This window comes from Gordionus sp. m RMFG-2023, chromosome 2 (genome assembly GCF_954871325.1).
Source record: "Gordionus sp. m RMFG-2023 chromosome 2, tfGorSpeb1-WG-v2, whole genome shotgun sequence".
In the NCBI taxonomy this organism is placed as follows: Eukaryota; Metazoa; Nematomorpha; class Gordioida; order Chordodea; family Parachordodidae; genus Gordionus; species Gordionus sp. m RMFG-2023.
In genome coordinates this window covers 31,037,725-31,059,038 of record NC_088776.1, presented here as the reverse complement: position 1 = coordinate 31,059,038, position 21,314 = coordinate 31,037,725, and the positions used below count along the sequence as shown (strand labels likewise).

The window sequence follows — 21,314 nt, the reverse complement described above, 5'->3', positions numbered from 1 at the left end:
TTCTGCATAATATTTTTAACCTGCCCGTTCAGATTAATTTTAAATAATTCAACCCATTTGCATCTTACTATTTTATTGTCTGACTACCAATAACATTCGAAATTTGGAGAGTGCAAAAACATATATTCTAAGTGCAGATCAATTAAAATTTTATTCTATATCACAGATGGACAATATCAAAATGTTGCAACCCATTTAATCTACAAAGACACGCTTACTATCACAAGAATCTAAGAAAAATTCAACCCTGGATGACCCAAAAAAATTTACCAATCAATTTAGATATATTAATATGCTCTTCATGCAGCAAAAATTAACATTCCTTATACTTAGACATGTGCGCCGACAGCATTTTCGGCGGCGGCGTTTCTTTTTTTAAAATGATCGGCTGGCGGCGGCGAATCGATTTAGACGCCGCCACAAAAATCGGCGGCGGCGACAAATATTTTTCTAACTTAAATTTTTTAAATTAAATTTATAAATTCATTGGAAACACTTTTAAAATAAAATTTATACTTTATTATGTTTATAACTATAATTTAATGATTTTATTAAGTTATAATTATCATGAATAAATATTATTTTATTAAGATTTAAAGGACCAAATAATGATCTTTTAGAGTTCAGAGTGAGCCCAGCAAATACACGCTCGCTGGGTGTGCTCGTAGCTGGAACGCACAGGACCTTTCTACCTAATATTGAGTTTAGGAAGATCCAATGCTCTTATCTTCCAAAAATCTAAGACATCTTTTATCTCCAAATTATAAGGCGAAAATAATGAATAACACTCTTTTTCTAAATTAGTTAAATAGTGTTGTTGTTCCAGGCTATTGTTTTGAATAGATGAATGTTTCGTAGCCAATGACTTAAGATCATAGTTATTCCTTTTTGGCCAGATAAAAATTCAACAGTTTGGAGGTTTTAAGAAAATTTAAAAGTTCATGCACCAACTATACCAACGGGCACATTTAATTTTAAGGTTTTTTGTTTTTTCTCATATGATTTTTGATTTACACTATCATCACAAAATGCAAACGATCTTCATAAAAAGAATCATTATCATCCAAATCTAAAATATCCGATATATATGATATCGATTCAAAACATTTTCTATATCGTTTATATTTTCAAAATCCACTGTTTTGAATCTTAAGGCAACTATAACTTCTCTCACTTTTTAATGAGATTTTCTATTTTTATTAACTTTTTTTTATTCCATCGACTGTCACTAGATTATGTAATCCATGCCCCAAACATAAATGATGGTCATATTCTCCTAGACGAACACTTTTCTTTATATTGGGTCCTGCATCCGTAACCATTTGAATTTTCTTGGACCCTAAATTAAATTCATTTTCAACTTTTTATATCTCGGAAAAAATAGTTTCAGCGGTATGTTTTTGAGTGACATGATGTGTCGCCAATGTATAAAATATAATATTAAAATTATTATCTATTTCGTGAAATGTAAAGGTGATATAATTTCGCCGTCTATATTTGTCGGTCCAAGTATCAAAAGTTATAGCACAAAATTTAGGACCTATATTATGTTGGCATATGTATGCTTTCATTGATAAATACACATCTTCTAATCCACTCCGGCTAAGTGTAGTTCTATATGGTAATTTTTGGTATCTGAAATAATGCTATATTTCCATATAATAAAAAGTTAATAATAAAAAATTATGTCGTAAAAAATTCTAAATGAGGGATGTTATAAAATAATTTAATATATTAATAGTTATAATAAAAATTAAGATTGCCCTTGCCCTATAAAAAATTATAGTGATTTTACAAATAACCTTTAGAAAATCTTGCATTCCAATATTATTTATAAAAGAGAATGGCATTAAATCCTTGCAACACATGAGAACATAATTCTTTACCAGAATCCATTTTAGGGACAGTTGTATCTTATGGGTTTGAAAAATAACTTAAAATTTTGTTTAGGTATTTCTTCTTTACATGATAAATCATGTTTGTCAAGTAAATGTTTTATTATATTTGATGTGCTGATATTTTTTGAAAAAGATTTGATTGGATAACTAATTAAAAAAACAAATATTTTTAAAATAATCAAAAAATTTACTCTGAAAATGAATAATTATTTTCATCCTCACCATCTTTATCAAGTGCTATTTGCAAGCATATATTACAAAAGATTTTATCTGTAGGAACACTGGTACTCTTATTATTTGTGTCAGTTTTTAATATTAAGGATCCAAAATGTTTCCATGCAAAAGAAGGCTTTGCTTGCAAGGATATACTATATTTTGTTACAGGGTATTGCAATGTTGCATCCATTATAATTGTTTAAGTCCTGGTTTTTTTATATATGTTATAATGGCAACAAAATAAAAATCATTAATTAAAATTTCCTATTATGATAAAAAATAAATTTTATATAACGAGTTGTAAATTATTTGAAGCATCAAAAATTAAAAGAATAAAATATAAAACCTTTTCAAATTTAATGTCCTAATCTTATTTTATCTATCAAGTTGGTCACAAACCTGCCCAAAGTGAGCGATATGGAAATCTATAGCAAATAATATTTATTAATTAAAATCGCATTTTTTAATAATTCAAAAAATATTTAATATCTTCTGATTACAATTCATAAATAACATATAAAATAAATTAATAATAAAAAATATGTATCACGCCGCCACGCCTCTCGGCGGTGGCGTGTTGAGCGCCGACACTTTTTTGGCGCGCGGCGTCGGCGTAGTCAGAATCACCGGCGGCGCACATGTCTACTTATACTTCAAATGACAATGTAGATATTGATTCTCCTCCTCATATAATCAAGAAGCTATTGATAACATTAATATATCCCTACAATCAATAAGGGAATCTCCCATTAAAAGAAATATCCAAAGGAAAAAAAATATCTAGAGTAAAAAAAAGTTTTAATGACTAAAATATCTTCATCAAATGATGAACGATGAAATTCTAGATACCCTAAAAATCAATTACCCACAGCTGTCGATTACAAATAAATTTAGATTATTATGGACAGTAAGAAAAATTGTTAAAGGATTTAATATTACATATCATATGGCGTTAAAATCAAAAGGTTTAATAAATGAAAAGGGGTTGTCAAAACTTTTTATAGCAATGATGAATATAGTAAATCGATGTCTGAGAAAAGAGATCTTGTTTCTATACAAAATTGAAGCAAAATTTTATTCAAACTCAACACATTCGCAAATATTAAAACATTTCACTCGAATATTAATGCAAATTACTATATGAAAAAATGAATGGATATATATTATGTATCTATGACAATCAATGGTGGATAAAATCGAAAAAGAGGTAAAAATGAATAATAAAAAAATTATACCAAAGATATTTATTATTGGAAATTTTTTATATTATTAAATAGTGATCTGCATCGGGCCTAATTTTTCAAGCTCGGCCCGGCCCAAAATTTTTTTTAAAAAGTTTTGCCAGCCCGGCCCGAACCCGAATTTTTTTTTAAAAATATTTAATAGAAATTAATTTTTATAATTACTCAAAATAAGACATATGTTATATGTCTTTTAGTTTCAATAAATAAAATCAAATATTTTTATTTTACATAAAAAATTCAATATAAAATAGATATATTTAGATATATTTTAAAAAATTTCCAAGGTCAGACCCGACCCGGCCCGAATTTGTTTAAAAAATATTAAGCCCGGCCCGAACCCTATTATTTTAAATAGAATTAGGCGGGCCTAACTTTGCAGATCTCTATTATTAAGTGTCTAATGGGCATTTGTCCACACTGCCACTCGGTGGCGTAGACAAGGAAGGGGATGGGGTTGAACCCCCCCCCCCCCCCCCTAACCTCCGAAATTAAATTTTTTAGAAATTTTTTTGTTGTTGCTTAAAACGGTTTCAATTTATAAATAAAATTATATACGATATCAAAATGAAATATATTTTAAAAAAATAAATAAGAATTTTCTATTTTAAATGATAATATGGTTTAAAAATATATATTAAAAATTATATGTAAAATATTAAATAACAATAAAAATATATTATAAATTTTTAAAAATATATTATAAATTTTTCTTACATAGTTAAATAAGATATTTTTAAATTTATATTGTTAAATTAATTAGATAGTTTTAAAAATTTTAACTAATTTTTTGTAATTTTTAAATAAAAGAAAAATCATTTAATTTGGTAAATATAATGAGAAAGTAAAGGTAATCGGTAATATGTTTGGGATTAAAAATTTTAAACCTATAGTAGTTTCTATTTGGTCAATCGCTTAAAAATATTGATGCATCTACGATTGAGGATTTTTATAAAATAAATATTTTTTACTCCCCTTATTGATTTATTTTTATTTCAATTAAAGGAAAGATTTATTAGTCACAATTTTATTTTAAACAGCTTTTATTTTCTTTTGCCGGTTGAGTCTGAATACACTTGAAACGCGAGAGGATATTAAGAAAATCTCAGAGTTTTATTCTGATGAATTATCAGGATCGTATGATAAGTTACTTTGTGATATCGAATTTTGGTATAAAATTTTTGACAGAATAGAGTACTCTTTGAGACCAAAAAATGCTTTGCAGGCCCTTTTCATGTGTAATTGCACTTTAGATTCCCTGCCTAATATCAAAACATTTTTTATTTTAGCTAACTTACCGATTAACACCTGCACTAATTGAAAGGTCTTTTTCAACTTTGAAAGGTTAAAAACCTATTTCAGAAATAGCACCTGTGAAATCCGTTTAAATGGATTCGCAATATTAAATATTTATAAGGATATTATTTTAGATAAAAATTTGATTCTAGATGAATTAGTCAAATCTCAGAGTAAAGTAGACCTCTCTTTATAAATTCAAATCATAGAATTGCTCTATTATTATAATATGTTCTTAGTCATAAAATTTTTATATTCAAAACGTAATTATAGACAATTCTTAGTCATAATATTATATATTATACTATTTTTAATAAAAATATTTCATTTGCAATAAGATTTAGTGATCTGCATCGGGCTTAATTTTTCAAGCCGGCCCTGTCCGAAATTTGCCGGCCCGAACCCGAAATTTTTTTAAAAAAGTTTTGTCGGCCTGGCCCGAATTATTTAAATATAGAAATTTATTTTTATAATTACTCAAAATAAAAGATATATGTTATATGGTCTAGTTTTTATAATAAATAAATAAAATATTATTATTTTACATAAAAAATTTAACATAAAATTTATATATTTAGATAAATTTTAAAAAATTTCCAAGGCCTGACCCAACCCGGCCTGAAATTTTTAAAAAAATATTAGGCCCGAACCCGATTTTCAGATCTCTAATAAGAATTATTTTGTTTTATTAATACACTCATTTGTATTAATCATATTTGTTAAATTAGATTTTTTTAAATACCTTATAAAAAATTACTCATATTTTATTTTATTGTAATTTTATTTTTTTTTAAATTTTAATATAATCTGTATAAAATTTCTACATTTTGAAATTTATATTCTATATATCATTAAAATAAATACATAGTTAAATAAAGGAGTGTTATTTATACTAAAGTATTTTAATAATAAACAAAATTTATAATGAAATTCTCTGCAAAATTTTTGTTATATGCAAAAATTTAATTAAAATAATTATTTTTAACATAGAATAAGATATATTGAGTGATCATAAAAAATGGGAGGTTAGGGGAGCGATTTTTTTTCCACCGAATGGATTGAATTAATTTACAATTGTCTAAACATTGATAAAATTTTCAAAATAATGTTTTTTAATCATAAATTTGGCCAAAATTTTGTTACTAATATTTTTTTCATTTATGCTGGCTACTATAGTGGTTAGACCAGGGTTGTGCATTTGACCGGTCAAATACAATTCGGTCATCAAATATGGTCAAATACGGTCAAATTCAAATAAATGTTTTTTACACCAATATTAACTTTATTTTGCATTTATATAATATTATAATAAATCTATGTATAATAATAAATATCATAATATTTTTTAATTCATTCTATAGTCAATGTTTCACCCTCCGTGGCAGAGTCTTGTTCCGATTCATATTCAATATCATTATTTTCTGTAATATTTTTAATCAATCTTAAATTATGATACACTCTTACTAATTTTCCTGCTGTAGAAGCCTTTAATCTATTTCTGTTTTTCGTGTGAATATTGCCCCAAACCGACCAATTTCTTTCAGAAGAAGAAGTCGAACTAGGAAATGTTAGTAAAATATTAGCGACTTCTCTTAATGGGCAAGGTGGGCAAAATGCATTCCACCAACTTGAGGCCGAAATTTGATTGTTTCTTATGGAAGTTACAACTTTCCACATATTATGGCTATTAAATATACCGCTTTTGCTTCTGAAATTTACAATATTACTCAAAATATTTTGATTATCACCACCTTGTAAAATACCCAATTCTTGTATTATATTACATGCTTCATCAAATTCAGTATTAGTAAGATGCTCCCCTTGATATTGGGGGTCCAATAAATAAGCAGCATTGTGAGCACATGTATTTATATCAGTTTTTCTCTTTTCAAACATAACCTTAATTTTTTTTTCTTGAGATGGAGAAAATATAGAATCATGGCATGATTGTATTATGTGTTTTTCCAAATTAAGCATCTCGTTTTTTACTTGGGCCAAAGTACATTTATCCCCTTGCACTTTCAACAATGAGGTAGCTAAAGGTTGGAGTATAGCTAAAAATTTTAAATTTTTCGTCCAAAATTCTTCGTTTAATATATTATTGGTAATTTCTATGGGACAATTATCACAAACAGCTTCTTCAACAACTGATGCTTTTAGAGCTTTCTTGCATATTTGAATTTGCTCCATACATTTTATTGACGATGCCCATCTTGTTTGGCTAATTGTACTTAATGTAGATGGTATGCCATGAAGATTCTTATTACGGGAAAATACTGCAGCTGGTATGTGTTTATTCTTGAAAAATTTAACAATTTTTTTAATTATTGAAATATGGTCACTGAAGGCGTCCAATCGTTCAAAATCGTGAAAGAATAACTGCAATGTATGCGCTGCACAACCATAACATTGTATATGATTATAAATAGATTCAGATTTTAGAATTCTCCAGGCTGCTTTCATGTTAGCGGCATTATCAGTAACTAAAGAATATACTTTTACCGGATTCAATTCATGAATTACATTTTTAAATTCCTGGGCAATATAATCTGCCGTATGGCGATTTTCCTCAGTATTTAGAAATTTGTAGAACACTGGAACAGGCGTCATCACCATAAAATTAATAATACTCTCGTTTCTAATGTTGCTCCAGCCATCTGATACAATTGATAAGTAAGGAGCTTTATCTGTTATATCTGCAACTCTCACCTCCATATTACCTGACGCTTTGTCTAGAAGATATCCAGCCAGCTGCCTTCTCCTGGGTAATGTGTAAATAGGACGTATTTTTTTAAAAAATTCTTGGATGTAGGGATTTTCAGTGATGTGGAAAGGTAAATTGCTCGCATATACAGCCTTTGCAAACAATTGATCCAGCTCATTTTTTTCTTTGGGATTAATTCTATCTATGAAACCGGTTATACAAGATTGAGATTTATATTTAATCGCCTTGCTTGTAGATTGATTAGAAATAAGGGAATCAAATTCTCCTGAGTCACAAGACAAAATATTGTTCATTTGATAATCATTCTCACTAATTTCACCCAATTCTTCATTAGAGTTAGACTTAGAAGTATTACAAATTACATTTGTGATATTTTTTGTAGAGGTTGATATTTTGGAATTTGAATAAAATTTTTCCTTAATTATAACAGGGCACATAGTACAGCTGCTTAATAAATGTTTGACCATTCTATCAACGTGGGTGATATAGGACATCTTGCAAAACTTGCACACCGCTTTAACTGATTTACCATCGCGTACTTCTTTAAAATGTTTCCAAACATGATGCTTTGGTTTGACCATAATCCCTAATATATTAAAATTTAACAAAAAATGATTTTGATTATTGTAAAGTTAATCAATCTTAACTATTTTATAATTATCGACCAATTATTCCAATAATATCTTAATATTATAAATATAATATAATAAACTTTTTACCAGAATTGAATAATATTCCGTAAATTTGACCAGAACAATTAAAATGAAAATTAATTTTAAAAACCAAATATAGCAAGTGTAAGTAAAACAAATGAGAATTAATATAATTTATACTCGGCTAAATATTAAATAAAATTTAAATTTATTAAAAAATAAGAATGAAAAAATTATATTATGATTATAATAAATCGGGTATTTTTATTTTTTTTAAGAAAAATGAATTGAAAAAAATAAAGAAGGCGAGAAACGGCAATGATTAGGCAAAAAAATAACTAAAAATATTACTATATTTAGAAAAATTACATATTTATATTTTAATAAAAAAATAATAAGATTGATAAACATGCTTTTAATGCATACTAGTTAATTATATCAAAATATTTATTCGCCATTAATATTTTAGAGTATTTGACCAGTCAATTGACCGACATGCCAACCCTGGGTTAGACACTAATAAAGCACAAAATATTTATAAATTTTTAAAATGCGGTTTGAAGGCAAAGCCCCCTCCCCCATGGATTAATCCTGGCTACGCCACTGCTGCCCCTCAATTTAATTAGTATATTTAATAGAAATTCGAAATTTTTTAGTATGAAAAGTGAAAATATCCTATTATTGGTAATTTAGCAACAAAATTTTAACCATAATCCGTAATTTCATAAAGCGCTGTCTATTTTTTTAATGTTTGGTAAAAAGGTATATTTCGAAAGAGTCGATAGTGTCGCCAAGGTTATGACATCGTATATATTTATAAAAGGTGTCTAAATAAAAAGCAAAAAAAATTTCGAAAACCCTTTTTTGCTTAAAAACACAGGTAAAACAATATAGGTAAACCGAAATTTACTCAAATTAGCGCTACTTTTTATTTTTTTTGATAGCCCTTTAGAGATTATTTTACATATAATATGATATATTATATTTTTTTTACTATAAATAGTTTTTGATATAAGCATTTTAAAAATTTTACAGATTCCAAAATGGCTCATTTTTTACATATAAGCCCCTATATCTCGAAAATCAGGTGTGCTATCGAGCTAAAATTAAAGGCTTTCTCATTTTTTTTTACCTATCTAAATAATTCCAGATATTTTTAACAATTTTAAAAGGGGTCAGCCGAATCGTGATCGATTTGACATGGAGTGGTTATTGAAAAGCGGTAATATATTTGTAATTATGCTTTGGCTAAATTGCTTTAACAGTAATGCATTGGATATAATGTATTCGCGATAATCTTTTGTTCTAATGCATTCATGGTCGAAATATTTTGTATAAGTTGTCCGGCCCGATCCGTAAATATTTTTTTTAATATAGAAAAAAAATTGCGAACTTTCGGCCTGGCCTACCAAAATTTTCAAATTTTGATAATGTTTTTTTTGGGTCGTTATATGTATTTTTTTCCTTCTATCAATTGCAAAAAATAGGACCTGCTCAAACAATTATTGCTAGCGATAAAATTTTTACATTCCCACGCCATAGTTCACAGGGATATCAAGCCTCAAAACATTTTGGTCAGTTCTAAAGGTCATTTAAAATTGACGGATTTTGGATTGGCTAGAGACTTTGTCCGAGGGATGGAACTCACAACTGTGGTAGTTAAAATTCATATACATATAAATCTAACTTGATAAATACTAGCAACCTTTAATGAAAATGTAGGCATGGTTTATTTTTACTAATCACTTGGGTGCTAAATGCTCAAATTTTAATAGTTTCCTGTAAATTAAAAATATTATATTATAAGTTTTTTTTGATTACTTGAATCAAAAGGAATATGTTTTATAGAAATTATATAAAATAGAAGAAACAAGCATCCTACTATCTCATATAAAAAGCAAATATATTTTTGTGTGTACATACAATTCTGAAGGTAGTAAAAGGGTTAAAAAATTTTTATAATGAATGGGAAATATAATTCCGTTTAATCTGAAATTGTTAAATTAAAAGAAATTTTAAAAAATTATAAGGTTGTTACTTTGTGGTACAGGCCACCTGAAGTATTGTTGCAATCATCTTACACAACATCTGTCGACATATGGAGCAGTGGGTGTATTATAGCCGAAATGTATCTCAAAAGGTAATGTTTTTTTTTATAGAATTGCAATATTAAACTTCGAATACATAAAACTTTTGATTTATTATCCTATTTTTTTTTAAAAAAAATACTAATTGTCTTATAATATTTATCTTCGGTTTATAAAAAAAATAGACCACTATTCAATGGTAACTCTGAATTAGATCAAATTAACAGAATATTCGAGTAAATTTTTATTTTATTTTTATTTGTATACAAATTTACAAAGTTCCATTATGAAATTTGAACACATTCTTATATATGTGTAGAACCCTACAAAGTGATTTTTTTGCAGCCGTAGCCCGACCTAGCCCTATTTTAATTTTATCAGAGCCCAAGCACACATTTTTAGGTCCAACCCTAGCCCGACTAAAAAAAATTTTTATAGTTTCAATTTAAATATTATAATATCTAAGGAACCATTAAAAGTTACCTGTGTTTATTCGCATATTAAAATCTTAAAGAAAAGTATATTTAACCTTCATAATCTAATCAATAATCATATAAAGTCTCATTTTATTTAATTTGTATACATATATGATTGATGTCGAAAAAAGGTGATATAATTGTTTATATAAAGAAAAAATTATAATGATGAACATTAAACCTGTAACATTTTGAAAGATTGTTTGATTATAATCGTTGTCAAATAAAGAAAGGTTAGAACTAAAATGATACTAAATCTTTATTAAATAATAAGATAAAATATAATCAAACTAATTTAATATAAATTAAAAAAAATTAAAGATTAAAAAAATTAAGTTCGTAAAATCATAATCATAATAATTATTATTTACAAGACAAATATCCTCGATTATATTAATATTCATTTACATAATGTTTTACAAACAAACTGAAAAAATCTTGAACTTATTTAATTTGAATATTTATTCATTTTTCTTTAATCAACATTTGCATAGTCTCAATTTGTATCGAAATTTAATTCTTTTTTCTTGAGTAGATTTGAATATCTTTCGGCTTCGTAATTTGGTTTAAAAATAATTTGCCTTTCTGGCGTTTTTCTTAATCTAGTAAATTTGCATGTTACCACAATTACAACACCCTTCCACTTAGATTAGTCCCACCATTCTGCGAGTGATCTCCTTTCTTCCGATTTTGACTTTACTGATCTTGTTTCTCCACCGAATCTATTCGTCTTAATATTTAATGTCTTCTAGTTTCTAACGACGGAGGTCTATTGTCATATTTTTTACTTCTAAGGACTGTTATCAGATTACAATCTGAAATTCTTGATTCCTTCTGTTTCTTGTCAACCCCTTGTAAACGATTATCTCTTGATCTCTAGGCAATTGACGAACTTGATTCACGCCTGTTATTATGATTCCCGATACATTATTCTAGTCTCTTTTAATTATATTTCGTTTTAATCCCCTTGGTTTCTAACGGTTTCTAGTAACTAATGACGGTAAACGACTGACGATAATTTGTCTGCGAGTAACGATTGTTTCCACGACTTCTTGTTTCTAAGATCATCGATTTTTTATCCCATACTAAAGTTTTGATAAGCAATTGGCGATAATTTGTCAACGATTAACGATAGCATCCTGGACTTGACCACTTGTTCTACCTAGTCGCTTGTCCAGATATCCACGTTGCCTTAAGATCTTTTATACGATAATGATTTCTTGTATCTTTTGATCCAAAATAAAAATCCGATCTCTAATTGAGCTCGATTGCGGCATAAATTTTCTAATGACGAAAAGCCGTTTCTCTTTATGAAGATTTTTTGGTTAATCAACAACCTGATATTTTGCTAAATATTATCAACTCAAATAACAGTTAAACGTATATCTTTAATAAAAATTTATAACGAATTTCTTTTAGCCACATCGATCACTTGTATGTATAACGATCTCTTGTGACGAATTCCTTTTAATTAAACGACTAATTCTATTCTCTTCCGAAATTCGACCATTAATATTGATACCATTGTTTTATTGCTCTCATTCTTTGTCTTAGTCGATCGTCATTTCATACATCCCCTTCCCCCTTTATTTAGAATTTCTTTTCAGAGTTAATTACACTGAATTGTTGAAATTGCCCTGTCGCCTCCACTCTCCAAAATCATTGTAACATTTTGAAGTTTTTTTTAAGGATTGAGAGATTAGAACCGTTGTCAAATAAAGAAAGGTTAAAACTAAAATGATACTAAATCTTTATTAAGTAATAAGATAAAACCATAATCAAAATAAATTAAAATTAAAAAAAATTAAAGATTAAAAAAAGTAAGTTCGTAAAATCATAATCATAATAATTATTTTTTACAAGACAAATATCCTCGATTATATATACTTTTCTATAATATTCATTTACATAATGTTTTACAAACAAACTGAAAAAATCTTGAACTTTATTTAATTTGAATAATAAATCTTTTTTATTCATTTTTCTTTAATCAACATTTGCATAGTCTCAATTTGTATCGAAATTTAATTCTTTTTTCTTTAGTAGATTTGAATATCTTTCGGCTTCGTAATTTGGTTTAAAAGTAATTTGCCTGTCTGGCGTTTTTCTTAATCTAGTAAATTTGCATGTTATTACAATTACAACAAAACCGATATATCATTGTGAATAATAATGATATATAAATTATTAACCAAGTTTTTTATAGGGTACAAGTTCTCCTCTCTTATTTATTTTAAAACTTGTTTGACCGATCCAATCCAAGTATTTTTAAAATAAGGATCCAAGTCGATATTTTATTTTATCACACTCTAGGTTACGATATATAACGAAAATAGATAAATCAAAAACTCTGAAGGAAAATGAAAGATTTTGGTCTTTTTTAAAATATTATTTATGAATACTTAAGAAAAAATAAAATAATTTTAAATTTTATCAATGTTTGCTTTGTCCGAATCATAATGTTAAAATCAAAATTCTACCAAGATGTAGGGCTCTAGTATATATATCAAATAAATGGTGCTGTAAATTAACTTTAAAAAGTTACTCGTTGCCTAAATTTTTTATTAAATGGGAAAAATATATTTTATTATATATTATTTTAAAATTTTATGAATAATCTGAACCCCCCCTCCTATCCTTTGTACCAGCTGAACCTGTATTAGCACGGCGAAAGCTGCGTTGAGCACTATGCGCTCTTGTTTACAGGGTTGCCAGGTCAAAATTTTCAAATTGTGGGAGAATTCGGTATTTTGTGGGAGTAATATAAAAATTGTGGGAGAAATATGAAAATTGCTAACCGGGATTTAGAATTGACTTAGTTATCCGCTTATTATTTTTTATAAATATAAAATCGAATCTATTTTCCAAAATAAAATAGGTAATTATTTTTCAAAATAAAATAGCCAACTATTTATAATAAAATAGACAACTATTTTTCAAAATAAAATAGCCAACTATTTTTCAAAATAAAATAGCCAACTATTTTTCAAAATAAAATATTCAACTCTTTTTCAAAATAAAATAGGTAACTATTTTCCAAAATAAAATACGCAACTATTTTTCAAAATAGGTAATTATAGTACGACACAAAATTTCTTAAATACTATCTTTATTATTAAAATAACATATTGATTTATTATAATATATTAATTTTGTTTAAAAATAATAACCAACGATCTTTTTTAAATACAAAAGAATGTAAACAAGATAAAATTTTATAAAAAAATTGTAATTTTACAATGTAGAAAAATATATTTTATGCTAATGTATAAATAAGATATTATAAAAAAACAAACAATTTTAAATTTACAATGTAAAAAATAATTATAATCAGTGCGGGGAAGTTGTTCTACAGTATTTAGTTAATACAATGGGGGAAGGGAATATGATATTTTGAGGCATCAAAAATCTTCAAAGCATAAATCAGTACAGGGCAGTCTATCAACATCTATTGCAAAACAAAAAGATTCTTCAAAAATAAGAAATAATACAGATGCAACTATAGTTGCGGAAATGGTAAATACCTATCATGCAGTACAACATTCAGAGAGCTACTTAATATCACAATGTTGGTAGAATCTTTTCCCATAATATTTAACGACTAATATAAATGAAAAGTATACTTTGTAGAACACAAATGAGCAAGGCTATCATTAATGTTTTAGGATATAAATCCAGAAGGTCAATTCTTGACGATTTGAAAGATGTGCAAACATATGCAATTCTAACAGATGCATCTAACAAGGAGATATCAAAACATTTCCCTTGATCCTCCCCTATTTCAACAAAATTAATGTCATTTCAATAAAACTATTAAAAAATTTTTCTCCAGATATGAAATATCCAAAGACATAGCTAACCATATATAATGGTAAATTAGGCAGATTTGGCATTACTAATGTATTGCATGGCAGCTTTCTGATCTGATAATTCCTCAGTGAATTTGGCAAAAACCAGAGTGTATTTACAGAATTGAGTCAGCATAATGTTGGTTGACAGGTTCCTCCTATTACGCGCCATCGTAGAATTTTAAAATTTTACAAACCTTTAAAAAATAAATAGATTATAAAAGCTGTCCTAATATTTTGAAAAAAATTTTCAAAAATAAATGGCAGAAGTATATTTAGGAATTTTAAGGAAATCTACTATATACTGTTAATATGCAGTTGCAATCAGAAGAATATAATTTAATAAAGATTCACTAAATTATGCTGCAGAAATACCAAAGTAAGAATATTATTACTATTATCGGATAATTATTAATAAGATTTAATATGATGTCATGTTTGAGGAGATTGTAATGCTTCTTTATTTTTATGATTTGCCAAAATTTTCAAAATATTAATTTTACAATGTAAAAAATAAATTTATTTGATTTTATGCAAATATAGAAAGTCAAATAGTTATAGTTAATTATATTTTATTTGAGATTTAAATAATGGAACTAAACGTTTACCGTCGTTATTAAGATATTTATAAAATTCCTGGCATGACATTTTATAATTTTGTTTAACCATTAACTCGGCCTCTAATGTTGTTAAAGCAATTCGATTTCTCTCCTTTCTCCAGGCAGTCCTCATCAGGCTAATGCGCTCCGATGAGGCATTAGAATGAGGTAAGGAGAAAACATACTCGCAAATTTTTTCCAAGCATAGGGATTTATCATTATTACGAAAAAATTCCACCCATTTCTCCTCTGCTTTTAGACCATCTAATATTCTGGCGAATCATAAAAAATGGAAAAAATTACAATCTCTTCAAACAAGGCTTCAATGTCTATCAGTAATTTTAATATATTTATTAAATTACAAAAACCATCAAATGATGGTTTCTGTTCCAAGGTCATAATATTTATACACTTGTAAATAGAGTTATTAAAATCAAATCTTGATTGTAAATATTCCAAAATTGTCTTAATAAAAATATTTGCTTCATTTAAAAATACGTTAATTATAGTAATATTTGAACATTTTAATATGATATTTTTAGCAATAGCGCCATAAAATTATTTATTTTTAACTGTAGAGATGAACAGAGCTGTAGCATGATTTTGTGAATCTTTATCAATAAAGAATCTTCTGATTGCAACCGAATATTAACTACATGAAGTAGATTTCCTTCATGTGAAACTAATCCCAAATATGCTTCTGACATTTCATCCTCGAAATTTTTTTTTAGCAAAATAGAACATTTTATTACTTAAATCTGTTTGGTATATGGGATATAATATCCACTTCTAAAAGTTCTGTTCTTCTAACACAAAAATTTTGAAAATGTCGAGTGGAGCACTGCAATTCTAGATAACGATATAAAATATATTAAGTAATTTAAAATATATTTATAATAATTATACATATTGTTCTAACTTCTATTCTTTCTAACACAAAAATTTTGAAAATGTCGAGTGGAGAATTGGAGAATTTTATAAAAAATATATTTTAGAGCGGAAAAATAAAATAAAAGAACTAGACATATTATATTTAAAATTTATTTTAAAAATATAAAAATAATCAAATACTGTCTCTCAAAATTATTATTTATTTAAAATGCTAAAAAAAAATTGTGGGAGTTTTGTGGGAGTGAGATGTATTTGGGTAAACAAAAAAATTGTGGGAGACTCCCACTGATGGGGGGAGACATGGCAACCCTGCTTGTTTATTATGATCAAAATTTTGAAAATTTGTTAAAAATAAATAAAAATTTTACAATAAGATCTTATCTTATAGTATATTATTTTGTATTATTTTATTTTGATTATCGGGAAAAAACAATTAAAGAAAATTTATATTTATTATTTTTTAAATAACGAGTAAGGCTTTTCATTTTTGAAGAAACGTTTACAGCACTACAAATACATAATGTAAATTTCTCAATAAAAATACAAATTAATCTTAAATTTGTAAAATAATTATATTTATTTTTTACATACATTACAAAAATTTCTATATAGCATTTTTTTAATTTATAGTTTTAAGTATATATTTTATATTCACCTGAATAGGATAATTGGTTTACCGGATATATCAGATTGGCCTCTTGGATGTCCTGTACCGTATGAATTAATGGCTAATAAATTTCATAAGACTCCTAGTGTTGCTTTAAAAAATATAATACCTCACATGAAAAACGATGCCCTCTTTCTTTTATATGTAATCTAATGTCACATCATTTTAATAATGTTTATGATTTTTTAATATGATACATATAATTTTGAAGTACTTGCCCATATTTGTATCTAAAAATTGAAAGAGCGTCTATATCTTATTTTAGTTAAAATTTTTGGTTGCAATATCACCTTCACAATTAGCGAAAGTCATGGTTCAGTGTGGAGCGATTTTTAAAGACTGAACAGTGAGCCGCCTTATAAGAACCGGACTGATTTTGGTTTTTAATACTTATATAAACAAAATGTCTATTAAAAATTTCATTTATTTGCAAATATCAAAATAAGAAAATATGATAACTAACACAATTATTGGTATCAGAAGGAAGGGCACAGCCTTGCTTGACACCTTTAAAATAAAAATGACACTTCTTTTTTGTGCACCCTCTATAAGGTTATTTAGAAGATTTAGGTAATTAAGGCTTCTAAAACATTTATTAACACTTTAACAATACAAAAATTAACCCTTTTAAAATAATTTTATGGGATCTCATAATCTAAGCTTTTAAGCGCTCCTTAATAAAAAAAACTACTGGCACCTCTTGTAACAATATTTATTTTTATCTTATAATACAACTTCATAAGATTAAATTAAAAAATTTATGTATTGGATTTTTAAGCCGTGATCTAATTCAAATGATAATTATATCATCTTACTCAACTTGATAATCTATTTCTCAATATTGTTAAAGTAGAGCGCTATTTTATTTGTAGGTTTAGAAGTAGCCCGCTACTATTTTTTGAAAAGTATCTTTGCTCTAGTTGGCCTTTTATAATATAAATTTTAAATTATAATATTGATATTTAAATATATTTATATTATTTTTTTTGTAATGTAAATCTAATCGACCTGATCCAAAATTTTTATAAATAAGCTGAAAATAAAGTGATGAGACAAGATATTATAAGAAGGAGATTATATAATTGAAAAAATTGTGAGTAATGGGTTTTCTTTTCCAAATTTGGATATTATATTTTAAAAAAATTTAAAAGAAATAAATTTTAATTTATTTTATTACAATTTTTTAAATGTGTGAAATATATAAAAATTAACTATTCAAAAGCTACTTTTTGAATTTAGTAATTACCGCGCTACTTTTTTTACAAAGTAGTTTTATAGTAGCCAGCCACTTTTGAAAGTAGAGTTTAACAACTGTTATTTATATTCCTTTTTTTTACTGTGAATAGCTTGGAAAAAAATTGTTCACAATAAAATTGAATTTGTTAATTAAAAATAAATAAAATTTACAAATCGAACCTAACTAAGAACCCGATTCTAACGACAAACCCGTCATAGTTCGTCCCAACCCATAAATATATTTGCTTCAATTTATATCATTTTTTTTTATTTCAAAAATAAGAAAATGCTAGAATTCAACTCTCTTAAACGTATCACTGCCGAAACTGCCTTATTGGACCAATATTTTGATGAATGAATTTATTTTGCTTTAAAGATAGCAAAATTAGTACAATTAGAATTGAAAAAAAATATAATTTTTTGTATAAAGTACGAGAATCAGTCACACAGTGATCTCAATCTATTTCATGATATAGTACTAAAATATATTGTTTTAATTTTTATCAAATATCTTTTATGTCTCAAACCCATATATAATAAAAATCTGTTTCTACTCATGAATTCTATTTTTTTATGTAAATTATAACCTTAAAATTTTAACCTTCTTTATTCCACTTTCTTTACTGAAAACCTTTTTTTTAAATGAAGAATATATTATATAAGTTTCTAACTTCTATGTATGAAACACGATTATAATAATATTTTTTACAAGTGTGATATTAATTTATTTTAAAAACCAAAATTTTCCAATTTTAAAATATGTTATAGATATCAATTTATTTGATAAATTTTTTAAATTGGAATCAATTCACTCTAAAATATGCTCATCTTTTATATTTTTTAAATTAATTGTATAATTTTTGCATTTCGATATTTTTATTTAATAATTCCAACCAAATATTGTATTACTCAACATTTTGCTCATAATATTTTTTGAAATAATCATATTTTATATCTTATAGAAATAACTATGCATAATTAATTAATGGCGACAATCTTTTCAGTTATAAATTAAGTCTGATTCTATTCTAATAACATATTTTTTGTATTGATTTTATTATTTTAATTGTGATACATCGCGATATATTATGCAAACAAAACTAAGCATTTACAACAACCATTATATTAAATTTGATTTATAAATAAAGTTACTTCTTTATTGAATTTGATTTATTAATACCTACAAAGCGTTAGAGGGGGGGGGGGTGTATAGTTCTCTTGTGATATTTATTTTAATTAAGGCCATTTCCTTCGAAACTTAGATTTTTAAATCATTTTCTAAATTAATATTTTAAAAGTCAAAAGCAAAAGCAAAAAATTCTAATATTTTTTAGAAGGTGCTAATTCATTTATTGTTATTTTTCAACTTTAATTCATAACTCGTTTTTTAAAGCCTGAAATGTATTCCAATATGTGTATAAGTAGAATATCTGGCAATTTTAAAACGTTTGAAGAAAGTTATATTTATATTAATTTTTCCAAATATTTTAAATATTAACTAAAATTTTTTTAATAGTTTGTTATAGAATTGCCTAAAATTATAGGGTAGGTATTATACACATTGGAATACATTTCTGGCTAAATTAAATTTTTAAATTTAAAAAACCCGCTCAACAAATGATTTAACAAAATGAAGAATAACCTATAAAATTATCGCCTTGCCAAATAAGTATGGCCCATTTTGGATATATATATACCAAGATTTTAACATATTCCATCCAATTAGAAAATTTGTTACATTTGAATTATGTCTCAACATATTTCGTCCAATTAAAAAATTTCCTACATTTGATTATGTCTCATGTTCATCGGGTTACGCCGTGAATGTGAATTTTGAATTTCGTTCCATGATTGGTCTTGACAGACTTTTCCGAAAAATCACCCGGCGTGATTGAGCTTGGTAAGAAATTTTGCATGAATCACGGAAAAATTTATAAAGATATCTTTAAAAATCTGATATCCTTTCTTACACATTTTGTAACAAGATTTTTTTCCCAATAAACTGTTTTTTAAAATTCTATTTAACAAAAAATTGAAACTATTACAATTTTTCAAAATTTATAACATTTTTTTATTTTATAAAAAAACTTATTTCATTATTTTTTTATTAAATTTTGGATCTTTTCCTTTTTTAAAAATGCCAGTAAAAAATTTTCAGCCCCAACCATTCAGTTTCCAGTGAGCGATTATTTTTAACGCAAATAAAATAAAAATATTGGCATCATTTTTATCTTTTAAATAAAGATTTCTATTTGTAAATGTGACTTAATTAGTGGATTCTTAAATACTACAAATTAGGTAGATTTTATAGTAAGCTGGTTGGCTAAAAAAATACATTATACGTGAATTTTTTTTTAGTATAAACGTGAGAGGGCGGGTCTTGAATAAAAAATTTGGACCGCGTCAACCTCTAATTTCAACATCCTAAGCTCTCTCCTTATGTAAATATTATATTACCCTATTAAATTCAAAAAATATTATGCATAAAACTTAAGGTGTATAAAAAATTTATTTGAAAATAATAACTCTAAGTTTTATCTGGTCCATCTTCATTTAAAAAAACTGTAAAAAATAACGTCTCATCTGATCTGTTTTAAGTAAAAAAAACATAAAATGTATAAAATTTATTTGTGAATACACATTCTTAGCATCTTGTCTGTCTTCATCTAAAAATTTGAAAGTGTAAAATTTATTATGAAAAAAAAATTCCATTTTCGTTCATAATTACTATTTTAAAATTATAGCGATTATCATGATTTTGGAAAGGGCTTCTTTTTTTGGTATATGAATTTCAGCACATGTAATATTAAATTTTATTCTATGAAATGTTATTTTATATTTCATAATCTCTAGATATATAAAAGAGCGAATATAATTAATTCTTAACCCTGCACTACTAATCTTATGAGCGAATAACTTTAATAAAAAACTATCTTAAAAATTACGATGATATGAAATTTTAAATAACTTTAGAACTGTTATGTATTAAATGTTTAGTTTGTTATTTTTTTATTTTATGTAAAATGTTTATTTTATTATATGAATTTAGATATAAAATGAAAAATGCAATTTAATAACGTATAAAATAAAAGGTTATACTTCAAAAATTACTTCTAACAAATACACTTCAAGAATGACGCAGTCAATAAAAAGACTAACGGATTCAAACCTGTGTTACTAAGATTGGTTCGACTTATTTAAAGAATTTAAAAACAACTAAGTTTAACATCATCACAAGAAAAATCACTGCTATTAACAATAGGATGTGATACCAGGCGCGTAACCAATGGGGGGTGGAAAGGGGGAAACTTATTTTTATAAATAAATTTTATTAAAATTTCCTTTCCTTGTGAGTACACTAACATTATTCAAAAATATTAATAAAATGAAAAAATTTTTAGTCAAAGATTGAAATCAAACTATAATTTATTTTATTATTTAATATAATTATTTTATTAAATTCAAAATTATTAATGAGTTA

At 26.0% G+C, this 21,314-nt stretch overlaps 1 protein-coding gene across 1 annotated transcript in view; it reads left to right on the top strand.

Moving 5' to 3' along the window:
• The window catches only part of LOC135924254 (cyclin-dependent kinase 4-like), a 30,991-nt gene extending 12,800 nt beyond the window's left edge, over window positions 1-18,191 (top strand). Inside the window, exons 4-8 of the mRNA XM_065459306.1 lie at window positions 9,517-9,684; window positions 10,060-10,169; window positions 10,302-10,352; window positions 16,594-16,741; window positions 18,117-18,191. Coding sequence (XP_065315378.1) covers window positions 9,517-9,684; window positions 10,060-10,169; window positions 10,302-10,352; window positions 16,594-16,741; window positions 18,117-18,191 — 552 coding nt within the window. The remainder of the gene's footprint in view (window positions 1-9,516; window positions 9,685-10,059; window positions 10,170-10,301; window positions 10,353-16,593; window positions 16,742-18,116) is intronic.
• The last annotated feature ends 3,123 nt before the right edge of the window (window positions 18,192-21,314 follow it).